Genomic DNA, 20,547 nt, shown 5'->3' on the forward strand with positions numbered 1-20,547 from the left:
ATGTATCAATGTTTTTACTGTTAAGTACATACTTTCTTTCCCTCTTTCTTTTTTTTATCCTCAGTGTCATTATTTTAACTTTACACTTTTGAGCACACGTATGTTTATCTATTACATATCTAACAGAATATCATTGGAAGACTCATACGTGTGAACGGAACTTTAACTTAAAATTTCAGATTTAGGTATATGTATTTTTATGTGTCTAATTAAATGCAAGCATGTTTCACTTAATAATCAAACTACCAAACTATTGTTTAGTCTATTATCGATTGACTGTATGATTAAGTACAAGTGCTACAAAGTTTATAGAATACTTTTTTTTTTAATCTAGACCCATTTTTAATTATTTTGCAGTTAAATAGACGAGCAAGAACATAAATATCCATTTTTACAGCTCTGATATTTTTTATCTTTATTTCTCCTTTGTGTTTTATCATTTGTCTCCCTCTAACGTAAGTCGTAACAGTCTAATATTTATATTATCACTAATTTTGCAAAAATATGCACACCATCTCCAATACGTATATTGTGAAAATGAACTACTTAATTGACTATAACTAACACAATTATAAGATATTTAAACTTCATCGTGGACTTGCTGGTATTGTAACATCAAATAAACAATTCACGCAATGGTAATAAAATTTGTTTATTATTATAAAAAGTTACGTTATACTATTTTGATCGTTGAATCGGTATTGTGTATATCTTTTAGATACAGATCAACGCGGTATACATTGAGTAAACTTGTCGGGTTTTGCAATGTTTTTTTTTCAAACAAAGTTTATAGTATGTGAGCAAAATACAAGTCCTTTCTTAAATTTAATTCTCAATTGAATATTAAACTTACAAAAAATTAAAAACACAATGACGAAAGTATAATTCTGGAAAAAGTAAATTAAACAGTGTTGCTCGATCCAGAGAGTGAATTACTTTCTATATCGTACCCAAAACACTTGGCCCAAAAAATATTCATGCTGTGGTACAAATGTGCTGTTACGTGTCCTAAGTGATGGGCCTCATCAGGATAAGTAAGCTGATCGAAGATGATGTCCTCTGCGGTCAACAGTTTGCTCAGCATCATCGACTGCTGAAAGTGGACATTGTCGTCGCCGGTACCATGAACCAGCATAAGTATATATCTACTCTCGTGTGTGACACGTACAGTATCTTCTCTTTTCCTCCACTTCCTTTTTACCTCATCCCACTTTTGTCTTATTTTCGTTTTTCACTCAATGCCCAGCATTCATTTCATACAAATACACACCACATGTTTAACACGTAGGCCTTGCGCCTGACTTTTCATATCTCTACGAGCAGTAGATAAAAACTCGGTAACTTCGATGCTTTTATAATATAATATGGTCAGAATTAAAATTTTTTATTAAAAACTTTTTAAAAACATACGTCGTGTTTTTTCCAACAAATATCATTTAACCAATCACAGTTCGTAAAAAAAAAGCTATAGTAAAAATTACTAACGGTCGTGAGGATTCACGAGCAGTTATTTCCAATGAACGGTTTTTTTGCTGTTCAATTGAAATAATGACCGTTGTTGAAATTGCAATATTCTAAAAAATTTTCGCCAGTTTTTCTCTAATTACCCGAGATTTAACCGACGAAACTGTTTGCAGGTTTAAAAGCGGACGTTGACAAGTCAAATGTTACATGACGACTGATTATAACTATAGAAAGGATAGAAAGGCACAAGCGTTACACCAAGCATAAGCAGCAGCACGACGAGTCGTGAATTCGTTGAATACCTACCGATCGTAGTTGTGATATTGTTTCTCTCTTTCGTTTTGTCTTCCTCTACACTATGACTCTCTAATATTATAGTACAATGCTGATATGTCACGATCGTCATTTATTTTCAAGTTTACCACGTAACTTTACTGAGAAAGTGTAGTACACTTGCAAACAATTTGTTTTGCTTCAGTTTTGTTGTAGATTTTAACTTGATGGATTAAAAAAAAATATAATGTGTATATGTATTGAAAAAATGTTTTTATTTAGTATGTTTGTAAAGGAAAATATCCGAAAATGCAAAAAATGTTTGTATATATTTGCTGTTTGTCACAGTTTTTTAATTGTTGGATTCGTGATTAAAACTATTTATCTTTAGTACACGATTTGTACGGATTTCATGAGTTCAAGTAAACTTTATTGGATTTTTCGTCAATATGCATGTAATATTTACTTACATACCTATCCTACGTAATAAAGTATGTCTCCCATCAGGCTTTTCATGATTCATATGCATGATTGATTGATTGAATAAAATTTTTATTGGCAGTTTGAGTACATTTTTGCCATAACACAAATACAATTAAAATTATGTTACACATTTAAATCCATTACATATATATACATATGATATATACATATCAAATTAATGGAGTATAAAGGCGCCCTTTTTAAATACAATAAATAAAGTTTTACATAAGAAGGAAACTAAATAGTTATGAACAATGCATAAGGTTATACATAAATACAATTCATATGCATGATTCGTAAATTTTTATGTGCTGACACCTACTCTGGATAGCAGTAAGTAAGGCAACGTTAAGATGATAACAGGAGATCTCTGCCTTACCGAAATAAATATGTCGATATAAAAATTATTTTCTATTGTGCATATAATTAATTTTTGATCGGATGGATTATCAGTTAGTTATACTTGAGACATTTAGTGCGTATAATAAAAAAAATTTAAGCAAACATACTTTTTTTGTTGACAATTTACTAAAGTTATTACAGATAAAATATCAATAGACGTTTTTGTTTATAGAACACACGAAATTAGATAAATTAATAGAGTATATCATTTTACAAATGCAAAATATTTAAAATAACGCTCAATTTGAAAGATGATTAGCAATGAGATTTTTCAATTACGACGGAGCACATTGAGCCCTTTCGATTTGAAACGTAAAAATAAACACAAAGAATGAGTTGGCTCGCAGCATAGAACGAAGATTAACGTGATTCAAATCTTTGATTAATTCTATTTATTGATCCCGATGACGTTAACTATTATTTTGAGTCAAACACTGATGATCAATTGGTGAATCAGAAATCGAAAAACGATCGATGATATGAAAACAATAAATTTCTGTTGAGTGTATCCTGAGATCGTCTCGAAATAGAACAATCAAACATTTCGAGCGCAATGCGAAACACTTTCCGCACCGCGCACAGCGCATGCAAGGTAGGTAGGTAGGTATAGGTAGGTGTAGTATTTCGAAATTTTTTAAATGCAAATCGTCAAGGTACCCAAGTACAGCATGCGGGAAAAAAAGCCGAGGTCGCGTGCGCCGCAGCAGTCCTTGTACATGGAAATTAATCCATAAATCCATGCGGGTAGTGTATATCTACAACGAAGCAGCATCAGAAGCTCAAAGTTGAGGTGGAGTCTATATTATATATAGGTGTGTAGTATCGAAGTATAAGGTGTAAGCAAGTGCGCCGGAGCGTCGTCTACCCGCGAATAGAATGTAGTTTATAGGTAATCGGAAATGTCGCGTGTACCGGGTAGTTTAATCGAGCCGACGGCACATCGCGTTTCCATGGAGAAGAGGAGAAACTTGTGCACACGCGAACCACCTATACATAAGCAAAGGCCAGCTTACCCAGCCAACTTTCCGGAAACGCGAATTTAGTCGCTAAGCGGCTAAGTATCTAACGGCCACGACTAGCCAGTACTGGTTGATGGTGGTGCATTTCTTCATGTACCTAAGTATGTATACCATACGCAGATCAAAGTGAAGCGCGAATCTAATTTTGCGCCGCGCGTAACTCATAATATCTTTCGACCGCCGCTTCTTTGAACTTCGGCTGCTCTTATTATTTTTACTCGATGAAATTTTTGACTAATGTTTACTTACACGTATCGCTCATCGGTTTCGCGCGGAACGCGTTGCTTCGCACACCCCACTTGGCCGCCGTTATGATGATACCGTAACTGTTATTACTCCACCGCCACTACTCATGACGCACCGGTAGTTCATTTGGCCATATACCTTGAATTTGCGTGCAAAGTTTACGAGCTTGAATCATCCGCACTTTGTTGGGAAATGAGGCTACGGGCGTGTATTGATGTTACGTGGCAAAACAGATTTTCTCTTTAAAAATTGGGAAGAGAAACAAAAAACAAACAAACATATATTTTACGAGCGATCAATCAAACCTGCAGTCATAGTTTATAGTAACTACAATGAAGCCCAAGTTACTTATTTAACAAAGAATATCCGAAACGCCTAATTACGTTGAAAGATGTATTGAACAAAGTGAAAAGCTAGTGAGTTTGTCAAGCAAGTGTGCCTTGAACACGATTAAGCGATCGAGTGATCAGTAAGTAAGTATGGCACGCCGATCGCCAAGCTCGGGCTCCTCGGAACAGCACCAGCAACGAAAGAGCGTCTACTGGCCGGATCAAGTCGAGGCTCAGCAGAGATTGAAAAACAACAAATTATGCGACTACAGCAGCAGCAGCAGCAACAATAACACAAGCGCAACAGAGCCGGTGGTGTTTAGCATGCCGCACCAGTCCGATTCCCCGGCTTCTCATCCAATGGTTGTACCAGATTCGGACGCCACCGACACTGGTAAGCGTTCCGTATTCTCTGCTTTCTTAACTTTTCTCACCTTCTTTTTCCTTCTCTCTTGCTTTTTCTCTCTCTCTCTCTCTCTCTCTCTCTCTCTCTCTCTCTCCTTGATCCTCGTAAATTGGGTTGTCGGCGAATGAAAATAAAAATAACAAACTTTATAGAGTCGCCAAATGCTAAAAAAAAAGAAAAAGAAAAAAAAAGAAAGTAGTTCGTAAAAATTAATATGTTTACCTGGGCTGGTGTTAAGTACTACACACGTGCACGTGTGTCATGGTTTGGTGAATCGCAAGCAACTCATGCAACTGCGAGCGTTGCGGGTGATGGTAGAATATGTAATTCCAAGCATCATCATGATAAGTATCTGCAGCGAGATGAGCTTTATGCTTGGCGAGTCGAATGTAACAGTAGGTATTATAGCGTTGTACCAAAAAGCGGACAGGAGGTCAGTTTCACCTCTGGCCGGCAAAGCCATACGCAGCTAGATATAGGGTGGTGGCCGAGCGTCGGAGGCAAGAATTATTGTGGCTTCCTCTTACTTACTTTTTTTTTTTTTTTTTTTTTCCTTCTTCTCCTTCGCCTCCTTTCTCTCTTTTACTCTCTTCTTCTATACATGTACTTCGAGATGGAGCGTCTCGAGTTTTATAGCCGGCGTTTACTACACCGGCCCTCAGTCGTGCACGGGCCTCGCGTTTCCTCGCGTCTCGAGCTCTATACTTATCCGCTCCGCCTACACTCACACACACACACACACGCATGTATCTATACAAGTAAAAAATGAGCCGGTTCGAAAAGTGCGACCAATAATACCTGTGAGATTTGTCGAGTACTCGATAATATGAACTTTGTCCTATCAACAATCCAATGTCAATATAATTATTATGATGTATACCGTTGTTATTAGGTATATGTTGTTGTGAAAATGTGATTTGGTGTTTCAAGTTGGTGAAAACAAAATATCATCTTGTGTTTTTTCAACTTATCGCAGTGGACGAGTTGCTAAGGAATGAAAAAATATACCAGATGTAAAATAATTGTAATGTATAGGTACAGTTAAAAGCTTGGACAAGCGCGAAAGAAGCAGCTGATGCAGTATATAGCCACTATAAGTCATATCGCTTGACGTATCGCTCGCGTCGCCGCTATCTACACACAGTTATATATAGGACATGGTGAAATGAGCGTATATAGATATAATATATGCTCGCGAGAAGGAGAAAAAGGAACAGCACTTGGTACTTAGTACACTTAGTAGTAATAATATAATAAAAATCAAAGTGTTGCTGGGCACAGCCGCGCGGTGTCGCTCGCTCGGGATCTGTCAGACCGTCCGCGGGGGTCTGGCTTCATGCATTACCTATACATTTGTTGTATATTAAAAAGAACATGTACGGGATACACCTATATAGCTGCGCGAGGGGCCCGAGCGACAGGTAGGTCGGTACCTATAACCGAGGCCTGCAGGTATACATTGTGCACGTATACCCCCACGACCTATGAGAGTATAGTCGCTCGGTGCAGTGTGCGCGCACACTTGAAGGAGCAAGCTTGTGATTGTACAATATCCATTATACACGCGAACAAGTATATCATGCGCTCCGGCTACCGTTTACTCTTCTTCTCCTGTATAAGCTATTGTCGTTATTATTAATAATACAACTGTTGTTGTTGTTGTTGTTGTTAGAACGATGAATATTACCGCGGGATTGATTATTATTTAATAGATGTTGGTGTAAAATCGAATGTCATTCACTGATGTGCCGCTATACGCTCGTACCTTTACTGCGCGGCCGCTAAATTGATTTGCAGTTTCGATCGCGCGGTGAGGGCATGCCGAGCCTCGATTTTCACTTTCAAGGGGCCACCGAGAACTGGAGAACGAGGATAAGTAGTGTGTGTAGTGCAGTGAAACCGGAGGGGCCGAGCAGCACCATCAGGACAGCGCAGGATGAGGTTGAGGTGCTTCCTTCGTTGGCTCACCTGTTCGTGAAAAAGAACGTCGGTCGGTCGAGCACGCGCGCGCGTGTGGATCAAAAAACACAAGCACACAATAAGTATAAGACGTACGAGTTGGAGGAGTGAAAAAGGAGCAGCCGAGCCATGGTGTTTCTCGGGAGAAAGGAGAAACGGACCCGCGAGCGCCGGTTGCTCGCGAGCATGGAAGCCGTCCAGCAGGACGTCAACAAAGATACGGCCCACTACGATAACGGTATATATATATATATATATATATATATACCTTGCCGCGCCCGACTCCCCTTTCCCCCTTGCGTCCCCTCGTGCCGCGGTAACGCGGATTTTATTTTTCGCCTGATTCTCACACGCATTCTTTTCTTTTCGCGATTTTTTTCCTTTTCCTTTTTTGTTTTATTTTATTTTATTTTTTTTTTTTTTCTCGTTCCCGTCTCTCACACGTAGAGCCGGACCCCTTGATCGCTTTGCTGCCTTTACTTTTTTCCGGCGGAGCTTTAATTTCGAGCAGAAAAGGGTTTCAAGAATTTTAGTCGTAGAGTACTTGATATTTTTATTTTAAGAACACGTGTACCTATGTCGCGAGCTCCTCTTCAAAATCACGTAATCTATTTATACCTGCGTTATAAATATTTTCCCTGCCTCTTAAGTCACTTAGCGTGCAGTTGCAAATTTCGTTAGGACAACACAGCCCGCCACCGACAACCGAGCAAACTGTTTTCGTAGCTTGCTTGCGAAATCGAACGGTCAAAGCTTATCACTCATTTTTCGAGGTTTTTTCGAACATGCTCCGGTAAAAAATTCATCTGTTTTCGAAGATTATTATACGTATGCGTATACACTAAACAATCCAAACATGCGTTACAAACATTTTTGCATTTTCACAATTTCAGTATCAATTTTATTTTTATTTTTCCAACTAAACTTCCGTGTTTTATCCATGTTTTATATCCATCTGTACAAATAATCCTAATGTTAATAAATCACTGAAACAACCTAATCATTACCTTGAGCTTTTTTTTTTTCTTTTTTTTTTCATCCGAAAGGTCAAATTCACGCGATGTGATGTTTCATAATATTATACTCCGTAAAACGTCAACAATACTCTTGCAATTCGATTCCCACAAAGTAGAAACATACCTGACACGGTCAGACACATACGCTACAAGCCATCTCAATAAACATAGACTCTCTCGACTTGCAAACTTTTCCTACAAATTGGCACATATCCATTAAAATCCATGCCCTCGATCTCCCAAAGATTCGCAGAAAGTGATTTTGACAAAAAAAAAAAAAAAAATCCATTGATCTTCCCTTGGTGCTACGGCAGAGGCATTAATCACATTCTCGGGCACGCGAGTGGATGATTGTAATTTTCCAAGAGCGGGGGTAACTCTAAATGGGTCGTTCGATAAATCGCCACTGGCCACAGCTCATGCAGGCACATGTACGTATGTATACATCAATACAAAGGAAGAAAAGGGCCGAAAGTAGGTATAACGCGGCCAGCCACCTGTAGCTATGATTATCGATCCGCGAGCTCGTATGAATATACCCACGGTGTAAGTATAACGCACAAAGGAAAGCCGGGCGTCCGTTGGCTATACCCGCTACCTTCCTACCTCTTGTCTTGTATTTATTGTCTTCTTCTACTGCTCGTGCCTCTCTCTGCGAGGGTTGTCGGACAGTCACTCACCGAGGGTTGCCGTTAATTCATAGCGAGTAGATCGAGCTCCACAATTGCAGGACGCTAATGCACCGCGCGCTCGTTTTTCAGCGGCTTTCATGCAGTCCCAGGATGTCGCGGACGGCCTGGCCGGAGCCGAGGCGCCAACCAAGAGTCCAGAAGCCCAGGACACGGATCTCTTGTTCCTCGACGCTTTCCTTGGCGACCCGCTCGTCAGGGCCCTCATACAGGTAAGCCCTCTTCCTTTCGTTGAAATAATACAATTACGTCACGTGCAGTCCAATTGGGGGATTTTTTTTTTCCATTTGTCCAAGATGACTCACTCTTTTTTTCCAGAATATTTTAGTTATTCCGAGTCCAATTGATCCCCCCCCCCCAAGCCCCCCTTTTACGCTGTACCGAAAAAATAAAAAATCGAGTCGGTCCCTCGAAAATTCCGAGCGATGGTCAACTCCTCCTCCCCCTACCGCGGGTGGCTCGTGAAAATTGATATCTCGGTTAAGCTCGAGCACTCGCGAGATCGTTTAGCGCAGGTTAACGTAATGGAGGGAGACGGAACGAGCGCCGCAAAACGTTATCAGAGAAAAAAGCCCGGAGGGAGCCGCATCAAGCTCGGGACGGCATGGTACGTACAAGTACAGGAAAGCTCGCGGCGTCTCGTCGCCCCCTCGGAAACGTGCAACGTATGGGACACGGGTGGCAAGAAAAATTGGATTCGCCGGCGATGCTTTTGCCGTCCTTTTATTAATAGCCTGCACGAAGCCGGGCGCGTCGGAGGAATTTTCGAGTGGCGCGCAAGCTCGTCGCCGTCGTGACTGTGCGGGGCGAGCAACGTATAGGGAGCCGAGCCGTGACGTCACTCGCGAGAGCTACACGTACTCCAATGCGTGCTCCAAAATTCAGGCGCCGAGTTTATAATGCACGAGCTATGGTACCTATACAACACCCGCAACAGTGGCAAATTTTGAAAAAAATAATCGGATCGGCGTGGAAATGCGCTGCAGTACCACCAATACTTACTAAAACAGCAAGTAAAATAATAGTCTCTGACATTCATGGTTCCTCGTTTATTTATTATTTTCTTTTTTTTTTTTTTTCTTTAATCGCTACCATTACCTACCCCTCGGACTTGCGATTTTCAAATTCAATCGTTGACTAGCACTCACACGTGGTTATTGGATAAGTCAAGCCAAAGCATTCGATCTCTTTTAGACCAGAAATTTCGAGATCGATCAACGATTGTTTAAATTGGACAAACAAAAGTAAAAGGTGGTGACGAAACAATGCGATGACTTGAATTGCTTGGAATTTCGTGGGACGAAATGTAAAAATAAATTCTTCCAAAGAGCTGTTCGAAATTGTTATTCACCAAAGCCGTCGAGAAGCATAAATTTTTTTTTTCATTCAAAAACTTTCGGACTATAGTTTTGAATTCCCGAGAACAAACGAAAAAAGATTTGACAAATGAGCTCTTATAAATAGAGCTCTTTGAGATTTGCGCGGATAAATGCGCGTGTGTACGAGTATTTGTAAATTGTAGAAGTGTCTTTTAAACAACGTATTATCATAAGGCTTGAAAAACCTGAATGACAACGGAATGTGAACACGAAACTATTTCATGGATTTTCTTTTTTTCAAACTGGATATTGTGATGTTTTTCTGAACGTTTACAAGGTAAACATCGTAAATCTTGTCTATCGATGTAATAAAAAAAAAAACATGGGTATTTATAGATACACCGGCATTTCGGTTGACTTTGTGTGAGTTGGTACTGTTGATCGACTGTTGATGATTGGAATAGTGTCTCCGATGTAATAGGGTAAGAAATGGGTTTCACGCGCTTTGTGTTTTTAGTATAGATACGTACGTATTACAATGTAAGTGATGCCCCAATGCATGCACTCGGAGAATGTATGTACAATAGGCATCCATACTTATGAATCCGAAAGCTGGATGGATCATGAAAATAAATCGAACGGGTCCACACAGAGCATCAGAGCTGGGAGGTGGGGGGAGACCGCGTGCGTCACGTCAGCTGTTATAGCACATAATACATACGCACACATACGAATGTATTTGCCTCGGTCAATCGGTCGCGTGTACGTAGGTTATAGGTGCCCCGAGAAGGCGAGAAGTAGTACGGGCTGCCGCGCACTCGGGCATCCGGCGTTTATCAAGTAGTTGGTGAGTTCCGTGAACGATGATCTGCGCTCCTTATCAGTTTCCTCCCCCGTGTTCCGCGCTCCGTCGTTGGGATTGTATAGGTATACGTAAGTTTGAAAGACGCGACGAGCTGTACTAGCTAGCCCGACGATTTATTTCGGTCGCGACATACTTTTTTGGCGCCACGGCCACAATAGAGGAGCCATGACCAACGAGGTATAACAATATTCTTGCGCGCGTAGTTTTCGTACTCTCGCCGCCTTCCCGGCTGACCCGGCTTTGTCATCCTCCTCCGTTGCAGCTTCCATTTTCCAAATTTAAATTTCAAATTCCGCGTAGTGGTCAGCGGGCGATGTTTACTCCTTGCTTGACCGACTTTTTTCCCTCTTGCAGTTTATTCGCCTTTTTCGAGGGAAGAAAAAAGTCGGGCCGAGACAAAGGGACTGTGCGCTCGCTCGATTGCTAAAGTCGATAGTGTCAGTGCCGCGGGACGTGCGCTCAAGTCGATTCGAGCGCAACTAGGTATATACATATACATAATTATATATGGCGTCTCAAATGTTTCCCAACTGATACCTATAATCGACAAGTTATCGTGCTCCGGGTCAAAGGGAGTCACTGCATCTACCATGGTTATATGGGAACACTAATTTGTACGTATAGAGAGGCGCGCTTCAAGCTCCGCTTTCCATACATCTGCAAATTATCAGAAGCACTTTGGCTGTTAACAATAGGCCCAATGGGACCAATCGACTCGCACGCGACACGACCACTTTACGCAACATTAATCATTAATCGCGTGTCTGTGAACTAGTTTAATAAATCTTATTACACGTGCACTAATTGCAATTAACGCTAGCAACTTTTTCAGTACTTATCATGTTTCATTAAAACATATAATATATATATATATATTTCCAACGGCAAAATGAAATTGCTTTCATTTATGATTTATCATCGACAGGTATACCTATTTCATTGATTTAATTGACTATAAACAGAAGAAATATACTTATTATAGGTAAACAAATAATAATAATAATAATAATAATAATAATAATAACAACTCGTTAAAGATAAAAATGTGACTATGGGTATAATGGTTATAATAATGCTTAGGGTAATGTCAATGCGCGAACTATCGGCACACGTGTTAGCAGATGAGTGTGCGTATACTTATGTATAATATATGTATACTTAGGTACCTATATTTTTTTACTACGAGGCCATCGCGCCATGCGTCACTCGATATATACTTACACCGTTCACGTAACCATCACCATCACAACCATGCAATGCACGTTCTATTCTATAACGTGAACAATCCATACACCCACGCATGAGAGATAATACTCACACTCATAACACAGGCTCCATGTGCACAATATACTAAGACAATAATAAGTATAATACACTCCATGCGAAAAGGGTCTCTCGACTCGGGCAAGCGCGAGATGGAACGAAAAGAATGAGTTTAATACCAGGAGCGTATAAGTACGCGTGCGATGATGGGTAAACAGGTATATCCAAGTAGCTGCTGGTACTTACTGTGACTTTCATGTATTTTCTATAAACTTTAATCAACGATATGCCTACGACAAAAATCTACTGATTAGGTAGTTACAATTAACAAAACGTAAAATCCGTGTGAATAAGGGGCCCATGCCTATTGGTACCCCCAAAGATACCAATACCGAGTTGATAAAAAAAAAAAAAAAAAAAAAATGCGAGTTACCCGTAAAAAAATAAAAATCATCATTATTATAATTACGATAAAGTAGGTATTATCAATCAAAAATGCGATTTTTCACTCAAACTAATTGATTAAATAAACATGTAGCTACTTGGCGCGCGTCAAGTATATATAGATGAACCAGCAGAAAGGGACGAGCAAAGATTCCGACCAAGTTCTTGGCTTGATTAAAGACCCACCGCGAACGGAGAGTGTATACGCGGCTTAACTTTGGGTACTATAGGTATATGCACCACATATCCCGGATTTCAAATCAGAGAGAAGTGCCCCGTCGAGAGTTTGCGGGCCCTGCAAGTTGCCCATCACCAGAATTTGCATGCAAGCTACCTCATATGATCATTCCTCATATAATGACCATACTCGAGCAATTATACCTATATTTTTGGTGTATAAATAAAATTGTGTTTAAATATAGAGCTTTTTTTTTTTTTTTTTTTTCTTCATTATTAATTTGATTTCACGTACATTAGATAAATTAGTATTTGAAAAATACCATATGTATTGTATTGCATTGTATTGTAACTTTATTGAGACCTTGTGGTTGAAACCATGTCTGGTCCTCGGAAGATATTACAGTAAATATATTTAATAAGATTTACATATATATTATACAGGTAAATTTTCGCAGTGCATATGTACTTAAAATTAGTCACAAATTAATCGCATTTGCAAATATTATGAAAAAGAATTAGAATTAAATTATACAATATATAAAGTAACAAAATAAAAATATTGAAATAATAGTTGACAACTGAGAATATTCTTATTTAATAAGTAGTTTTGAAACTGAGACTATATGGACAACTATTTAAATTTATGTTATAATAAAAATAAATATAAAAATAATAAATGTGATTTTAACAATAATTTATAAAAATAATAAATAATAATAATATTGGGCTTAAAGGCAGATATTGTTCAGTCAAATAATAACAGGTTCCAGACCCGAGTTGAATCTTTCCTCGTTTAATAGTGCGCGCCAGAGTGTGCTCTTGAATGCGTTTATAAGTGAGGGATCAAAGGTAAGGAAACCAAGTTGATTTAGAAGGTAGGTAGCTTGGATTAAAAAAGACTGACGATAAGTCTCGGTTCTAAAGACTGGACAAAGTAGGCTCTTGGGCGGAATCCTGACCGATCTGCGCAGCACAGTGCTGTCATTTACCTGAATGAAGTGCCTTGCGATATATAGTGGTCGATTTTGCGCTATTGTGGTAAAAGCAAAAGACCCTGTATGGACCCTGTAAGAAGCTGTATGTACATGCAGATACCTTCAGCTTATTCATTTTTATCGTTACCTAAGTATACTTATATACTTTTGTTTTTTAACGTATCTCTACGCACATTTCTCGCCCATCCAAACACAAGGGCGATCGCATCTGACCGTACGTTCCTGGGGCCTGAGAGTCACGATAGTATACCAGCTATACAACGGCGAAAAGTCGCGGCACATATATAAGTGTATATATACATATATATACATATATATAGATGTTACTTACACACTCACCTCTGTATGTATGTATGTATGTATGTATGTATGTACCTACCTTAATACCCTATGTAATAATAATAATAATACCCGTGCGATGAACGAAAGGAGGGAAAAAAAACACAGAGTCAGAGAGTGGAGTGCCAGGGTCTCCCCCCCCCCTCGCCCTCCTGTTTCTCCTCGTGACGCTCTCTCTCACTGCTTCGGCCATCGCGTTCCTGAGGCGCACAGGAGAGGAGGCCCCGAATGTAGGCGCGGCAGTAGTAGGTACAGTGTGTTGAGCGACGCTGGTCCGACATCTTCCCCAGGCGCATCGCTTACCACCGCCCGATCGATATTTCCCGAGCTTACCCTGCGCTGCCTGGACTTTTAGGTACCTATATACCTTATAAGTAATCTGATTTGTCGCACACCTCGATTTTCCGTCCCGGGCTCTGGGTTCGGTCTCCGCAGTCGAGACGCAGCCGTCAGTCGTCGCCGCCCTTTTTTACCTCTACTCCTCTCCTAGCCGTGGTAGGTACATAATTATACAGGTATACGTGGGTAGTCACATGTGCATACGTACAAGTTGTCCTTCTTTCATACAGCAGCATGCACAAGTAGGTATTTCATATCATCATTATCATTATTGCGATCGCCTGCAACAGCAGCAGAAGACGAGCAGTTTATTATTGCATTTTGGACACATAAAAAATAGCGGCGTGCGATGCCAACTGGGAATACCTACATTTACTTGTTCATAAAAAAATTAAGTGCAGTGCGAAAGAAAAGCTCCCACACGGGACGAGTTGAATAACCTTTCGGGTGCGGTCCTTTTTCCTGTTTGTGTTGTGTATACATATAACATAACATACCTACGTATTGTGTGTGTGTATGTGCGCGCGCGATGTCTATATAGATATAATTTATACATATGAACCCTAACGTAACTTTAAACCCGGGAATCGGTGACCAAAAGTTTGCGGCTGACCTAATTTACAAATCAGCCTGGAAAATCAATCGCTTCGTAAGTACGAGATTTTTTACTCCGCGTGCAAAGCTTCCCGTCTCTTTCCCGTATACTTAAAAGTTTGTATAAATATGTTTCTTTTCGATCTATAGCTTTTGTAAAACAAACACACCCACACCTTGCATTATTCCCGATGATGCACATGATGCATCAATGACATGCGATGCAATGCGATAGCGAGTACAGTACCTACCTTGAGTCAATAGGAAAACAATCAAATAAATTGTTGCGAGACTGCCGACTCGGTATTGTATGGTATAAAATGTTTTCGTAGCGCTGAAGGAAAAAAAAAATTAGCTCTGACGTACAAGTATTAATATGGTTAACATCATCGCCGAGAATTAAGCGATCGCGCGAGTTTGAGTAATTGTTCGAAATAGCCCGAGCCCCAATTAATCGCTCGGTAATCGAGGCGAGAGAATAATCGTCGCTTTGATACAACTAATTGTTGTTGCTCCCGCATATATATATATATAGCTAGATGAATGATTCAAAAAATTGACAATACCCATGCCGTGTAAGCGAATAGGAGCAGATGCTTGAGTATTTTTCACAATAATCCAACAGATAGAGGAGCGCTCGGAGCGAGCACCCGTGCACGCGGTACCAGTGTGCTCGTCGATCTGCGAAGTCGTCGAGCAGGTGACACGGGCCCTCGAGCCGTCGCGCAATCCAGAATCCCGGGAGCTCCTGCTGCTGCTGAGGAGCAGACACCTGCGTAGTCTCCTTGGGACCCACGACGCCGCGATCGCTGCTCGCCTTCAGCAGCAGCAGCTCAACGGGAATATCGAGGAGTCGTCGTCGACGATGCCGCGCAAACCACTGCTCGGGGGAATGATGCACAGCACGGATGAGATACCCACCGAGGCCATAAGGGTCGTCGGGCTCAGGAGGCAACCCGATGAACCTCTCGTACGTTCTTTCACACAACAATATTATTTATATACCCTATAGTCTATTATTATTATTATTATAACAACAACAATACAACACTGTATTTTGCATCACACTTGTAGAATGTAATACGTTATAATTTATACGATCATGTCGTTGATTCAGGGCCTGACCATCCAAGTTGATGAAAACGGTAATCTGATAATCGCCCGCATCCTTGGCGGTAGTACGGCAGCACGACAGGGCCTTATGAGACCCGGTGAAGTTATTCTCGAAGTCAACGGCCAATCGGTGCGCAATCCCGACGAGCTGCAACAGACCATTCAGGAAGCCAAGGAAAACCTCACCCTCAAGCTCGCGCCTGGAATCAACTCCGATGCCAATCGACAAATCAAATCCACGGTAATATCATTTGCAAACATTGTCCCCGCACCAATGTAGTGCAATCTGACTTTACAACTCATTGATTTTTTTTTTTTTTTTTTTTTTTTTTTTATCCAATATCATCCAAAATACTTGCATATTACATTGTTGACGTTTTTCTCATTACTTAATTGGCTTATCGATTTGACTGCCAAAAGGACACTGATCTCAAGGTACTTGACCCACTACCAATACCAACTACATGTCTATATATTATCCAATCTGTATCCACACGCACACACACACTCACTCACTGTCAGGATGTGGGTATATCGTTTAACATTGCTGAAAGGAAAACAGTAGGTGTGCATCCGATTTTAGATTAAACATATTATATACATGTAGAGGTGGATGTAATGCCGAGCAAATTAATCTTCGTGACGTACCTACTTGGAGTGAAACTTTATCCGCATGGAAAATTCGCGTTGCACGTTTCATAAGTATTAGACAGTTATGAAGCATAATAATAATAATAATAATAATAATAATAATAATAATAACTACAGTGAGAGTAGTGAATCGTATTATCGTGTACAGTGTAGGTAAATACAGGTGATATAGACATATTATAGGGATACCGTCACTCTGACCAATATAATTTTGTATAATTAATAATATAAAAATAACAAATGAACAACTTCCACAGTGCTACATGCGCGCCCTGTTCGACTACGAGCCGTCGGACGATACGCTGCTGCCCTGCCGGGAGATCGGGCTGGCCTTCCAAAAGGGCGACATCCTACAAATCGTGGACCAAGCAGACCCAAACTGGTGGCAGGCCCGGCGCATCGAGGGCAATAGCCTGGGCCCGCCCGGGCTCGTGCCCTCGCTCGAGCTCGAGGAACGGCGCAAGGCCTTCGTCCCGCCCGAGGCCGACTTTGTCCACAAGATCAGCATCTGCGGCACGCGCATCTCCAAGAAGAAGAAGCGCAAAATGTACGAATCAAAGTCAAACGGGGAGTTTGACGACGCCGAGCTGCTGCTCTACGAGGAGGTGGCGCGCATGCCGCCCTTCAGGCGCAAGACCCTGGCTCTCGTCGGGCCCCGTGGCGTCGGCCGGAGGACCCTCAAGAACCGGCTGATCAACAGCGATCCCGAAAAGTTTGGAACCATTGTGCCTTGTGAGTCGTTAAACCCCTCTCATTCTGGTTAATTACTGTTTTGTTGGTGTATGTATGTATGTATATGAAACGTTATGCCATGTCAAAAGTCACGTCGCGACCTCCACGAGTCCTCGAGGAGAACGGCAAGAGTTACTGGTTCACGGACCGCGAGAGCATGGAGGCGGACATCAGGGAGCACCGGTACCTCGAGCACGGCGAGCACGGGGGCCACCTCTACGGCACCAAGCTGGACTCGGTGCGCGAGCTGATACGCGCTGGTCGCATGTGCGTCCTCGACTGCAGTCCCACGGTTCTCAAGATCCTGCACAATAGTACCGAGTTCATGCCTTACGTTATCTTTATCGCCGCCCCGGGCATGGAACAGCTCAAGTCGCTCTACGATCTGGGCAGATCCACCGGGGCCAGTAGCCGCAACCTCACGGTATTTTCTAGTATATACTTGACATTTTTTATACATTCGTTCCTCTGCCAGTTGTGATTTTTTTCGTACTTTCATAATTCAATTAGCTTTTTATACAGATAATTTTAGGAATCCTTGTGACCGTTCATCAACGTACTCACGTATTTTCTTATGTGCTCGTCTATCCGATGTGATACCTATTGAAAGCATGATTTTTTTTTTTTTCGTTTAAATATAAGCGTGTTTCGTTGTATGTTGATTAAAAATGGCCTGTAGATAAATGTTTCTTTTTTCTAACAGTGACTCAAAATTCATTAAGCGTTCAAGAATACATCATACACATAATATACATTATCAAGTTGATTTTTAAAAGAACTATAAATAAATCGGGAGTTGTAAAACTTGTGTATAAACGCAGACTTTGAAACAAATCGAATGAATCTCTGCTGCAACCAATACTGAATCTTAAGTTTTTTCTCATCGCTTACATTACACGGTCGCTGTGTCGTGGTTGCTTCGGTAAATTCAAATAAGTAACACGCTGGTGAAAGTTCCATGAAAACACGCCACTTATTTTTTTATTGATTATATTTTTTTTTTTTTTTTTGTGAGATTTCTACTCGATCGATTTAGTATCACAAATAAGCCGAACACATTTTAATCCGAGAACCTCGTAAAGTTAAAGAGACGATTAAAACGTTATTGCATAAAAGAAGAAACCATTCGACGCGCATCAAGCGATAAAAATGAAATTCCTCAAGCAGATTAAGAACCCTGACAAGATATGCATGAAAGATTATGAAAAAAGTTATAACAGTTAACCTCGGTCGAAAGGCTACGGGGATATTGCTCTCCCTTCTTCATGTTTACAAAAAAATTTCGCAAAAATTCTTTCGTATTTTCCAATGCAAATGAAAATTGATGGTATATATCTCACGTATTTCGAGCGATAATTTTATTGCTTTTTATATTTGATATTTTTAATATCACAAAGTAGTGAAGTTTTGTTTACCTAAATATGACGCGCAGAGACAATTTACAATAATTAATTAGTGCCTGTTGAGTAATAATTAATTTTTAGTTTTTTCGATAGCGTCGTGGTTATAATTATAAATATAACATTAATTATTTTTGCATCATACAATTTTGTTTTATCATATTTTGGCCTTGCTAGTTTGATCGCCAGAGTACCATCAGGTATAGCTCGAGACGTGCCAGAACATTGGAATCATTGGCATCGCTGTACGAGGTTTGTATTTGCACGCAAGCATATCAGTATTAGTGAATTTTTTTTTTTCTTTCTTTTATGATACCATCGTGATTATATTTCAAATGTAATCAAATGCATCTTTGATTCCATGATTATTGTTTGCTTGCTGTTTCTGTGTCATACGACTTTTTCGTATCAATAGAAAAAATCACTTTAATTTTCCGATTAGTGCATTTACCTACATCTGTTTACCTAAGCAAACGAAATAGAGGTATAACATTAATGCCCAATGTTAATTTGTTGACAATTGTTGATGAATTCAGGAAGATGATTTGAAATCGACCGTGGAAGAGTCTGCGGCCCTCCAGCGGGCGTACGAAAAATACATCGATCTTGTGATCGTCAACGAGGACTTTGACAATACCTTCCGGCAGGTTGTGGCGGCCTTGGACGCCCTCGCGGAAGAAGATCAGTGGGTCCCTGTCAACTGGATCTACTAATTTTATCGCAGCTCGATCTCAAGCCTTACCATTTTTATACCAATTTTTGTACATACTTGGAAAAACGAAAAAGATGAGGGGAAAAAAAAGGCCGAGACAGGCATTCCGCGTTTGCCGCCAAATAGTTTTCATTATTTAATTATATTTCCTTCTCGTGTCTTCTTCTTTTACTTTGCGCAGTGAAATCGAGCAATTAAAAATTTAGTGACTGCACAAGACGATTTTTTAGGAACTTTGCATCCGATCAACAGTTGTTTAACATGTACTGTTGCCGCAATTTAACACAACTTACCAGGTACCTATACAAGCTTACAAATATCAACAATGAGTCGTTTTAGCTTATTATGCTATACATATGTTGTATGTACGTGAGAGAAAAAATCTCGCCAGCGGGGATTTTTACTATTATAGTTATTAATTTTTTTTTTTTTTTTTTTTTTTATCAGAGCACCGTCCATTTATTAATTATAAGTTTGACGATTATTTATAAGAGTCAAGTAAAATTTATTGATATTTTTTTATAAATTATTATTTCGTTTTTTTATTAATTATGTTATTGTATTGGTACAACTTTATTTACTAAATTTTAATTACGTATTTTTGGCCCGCGATGCCTCTAAACTCAAGGTCGATAGGTATTACTAGATATTCCTTATTTCTTTAAATTTTGGCGCAATTTTTACATTGAAAGTTTGAAAGAAGCAATTAAAAATTCTAAAAGCAGAAAGTTATCCCAGTTTGATAAAAACGCATCACAATTTATTGTAGAGTAAATGTAATTTTGAAAAACATATACACAGGCATAATTATATTTTTTACTGTAGACACAGTATTTAAAAAGTAAATTTAACAAGATAAAAATGGCACTACGATATTATAATATAATAAAGCTGTACGATATATGCTACGCATAGGAAGGAGCTTTGAAGATACTTCAGTCCAAAGTGTGATGAACAAGATGAAAAATAAAAATTTATAAAAACTTTGTTACAAACAAAACTTTTCGTTTATCCTTTTATTTAAATCCCTTTAATAATATTTCCTATGACTATAAATTAGAAGTTGATATCAGCTTTACACGTGTATGGCTGTTAACTTATTTAAGACTCGGGAAATTGTCTTAAAAGAAAGTTTTATTCATATAATAATATCTTTGAATTTCGAATGAGTAATAGCGTAATTAAGTATATGTACTATCGACAGATTACTTCATAATAAGAAAGCTCAAAGAGAGTTGAATGAAAGCAGCCGAGGGAGCAATTGAAGTTGATTACTATGAGATGAGGACTGTTGTTGGGGGCGACGCTATGACGA

The 20,547-nt window shown here is 39.7% G+C and overlaps 1 protein-coding gene across 3 annotated transcripts; it reads left to right on the forward strand.

Moving 5' to 3' along the window:
* Positions 1–6,276: 6,276 nt before the first annotated feature.
* On the forward strand, positions 6,277–20,214 carry vari (MAGUK p55 subfamily member vari). 3 transcript variants are annotated; one of them, XM_089594582.1, is made up of 9 exons: positions 6,277–6,819; positions 8,359–8,498; positions 15,250–15,594; positions 15,742–15,978; positions 16,158–16,172; positions 16,646–17,120; positions 17,210–17,544; positions 18,698–18,772; positions 19,057–20,214. In XM_089594582.1, the coding sequence occupies exons 1-9, from the start codon at positions 6,711–6,713 to the stop codon at positions 19,231–19,233; spliced, it is 1,908 nt and encodes a 635-aa protein (XP_089450708.1). In that variant the 5' UTR covers positions 6,277–6,710; the 3' UTR covers positions 19,234–20,214. The 3 variants fall into 3 exon arrangements, with proteins under 3 accessions (XP_089450708.1, XP_014213418.2, XP_014213419.2); XM_014357932.2 differs by lacking the exon at positions 16,158–16,172; XM_014357933.2 differs by lacking the exons at positions 16,158–16,172; positions 18,698–18,772.
* The last annotated feature ends 333 nt before the right edge of the window (positions 20,215–20,547 follow it).

The sequence above is a fragment of the Copidosoma floridanum genome, unplaced genomic scaffold (assembly GCF_036245765.1).
Source record: "Copidosoma floridanum isolate Cflo_tuat_1 unplaced genomic scaffold, Cflo_Japanese_pri ptg000021l, whole genome shotgun sequence".
In the NCBI taxonomy this organism is placed as follows: domain Eukaryota; kingdom Metazoa; phylum Arthropoda; class Insecta; order Hymenoptera; family Encyrtidae; genus Copidosoma; species Copidosoma floridanum.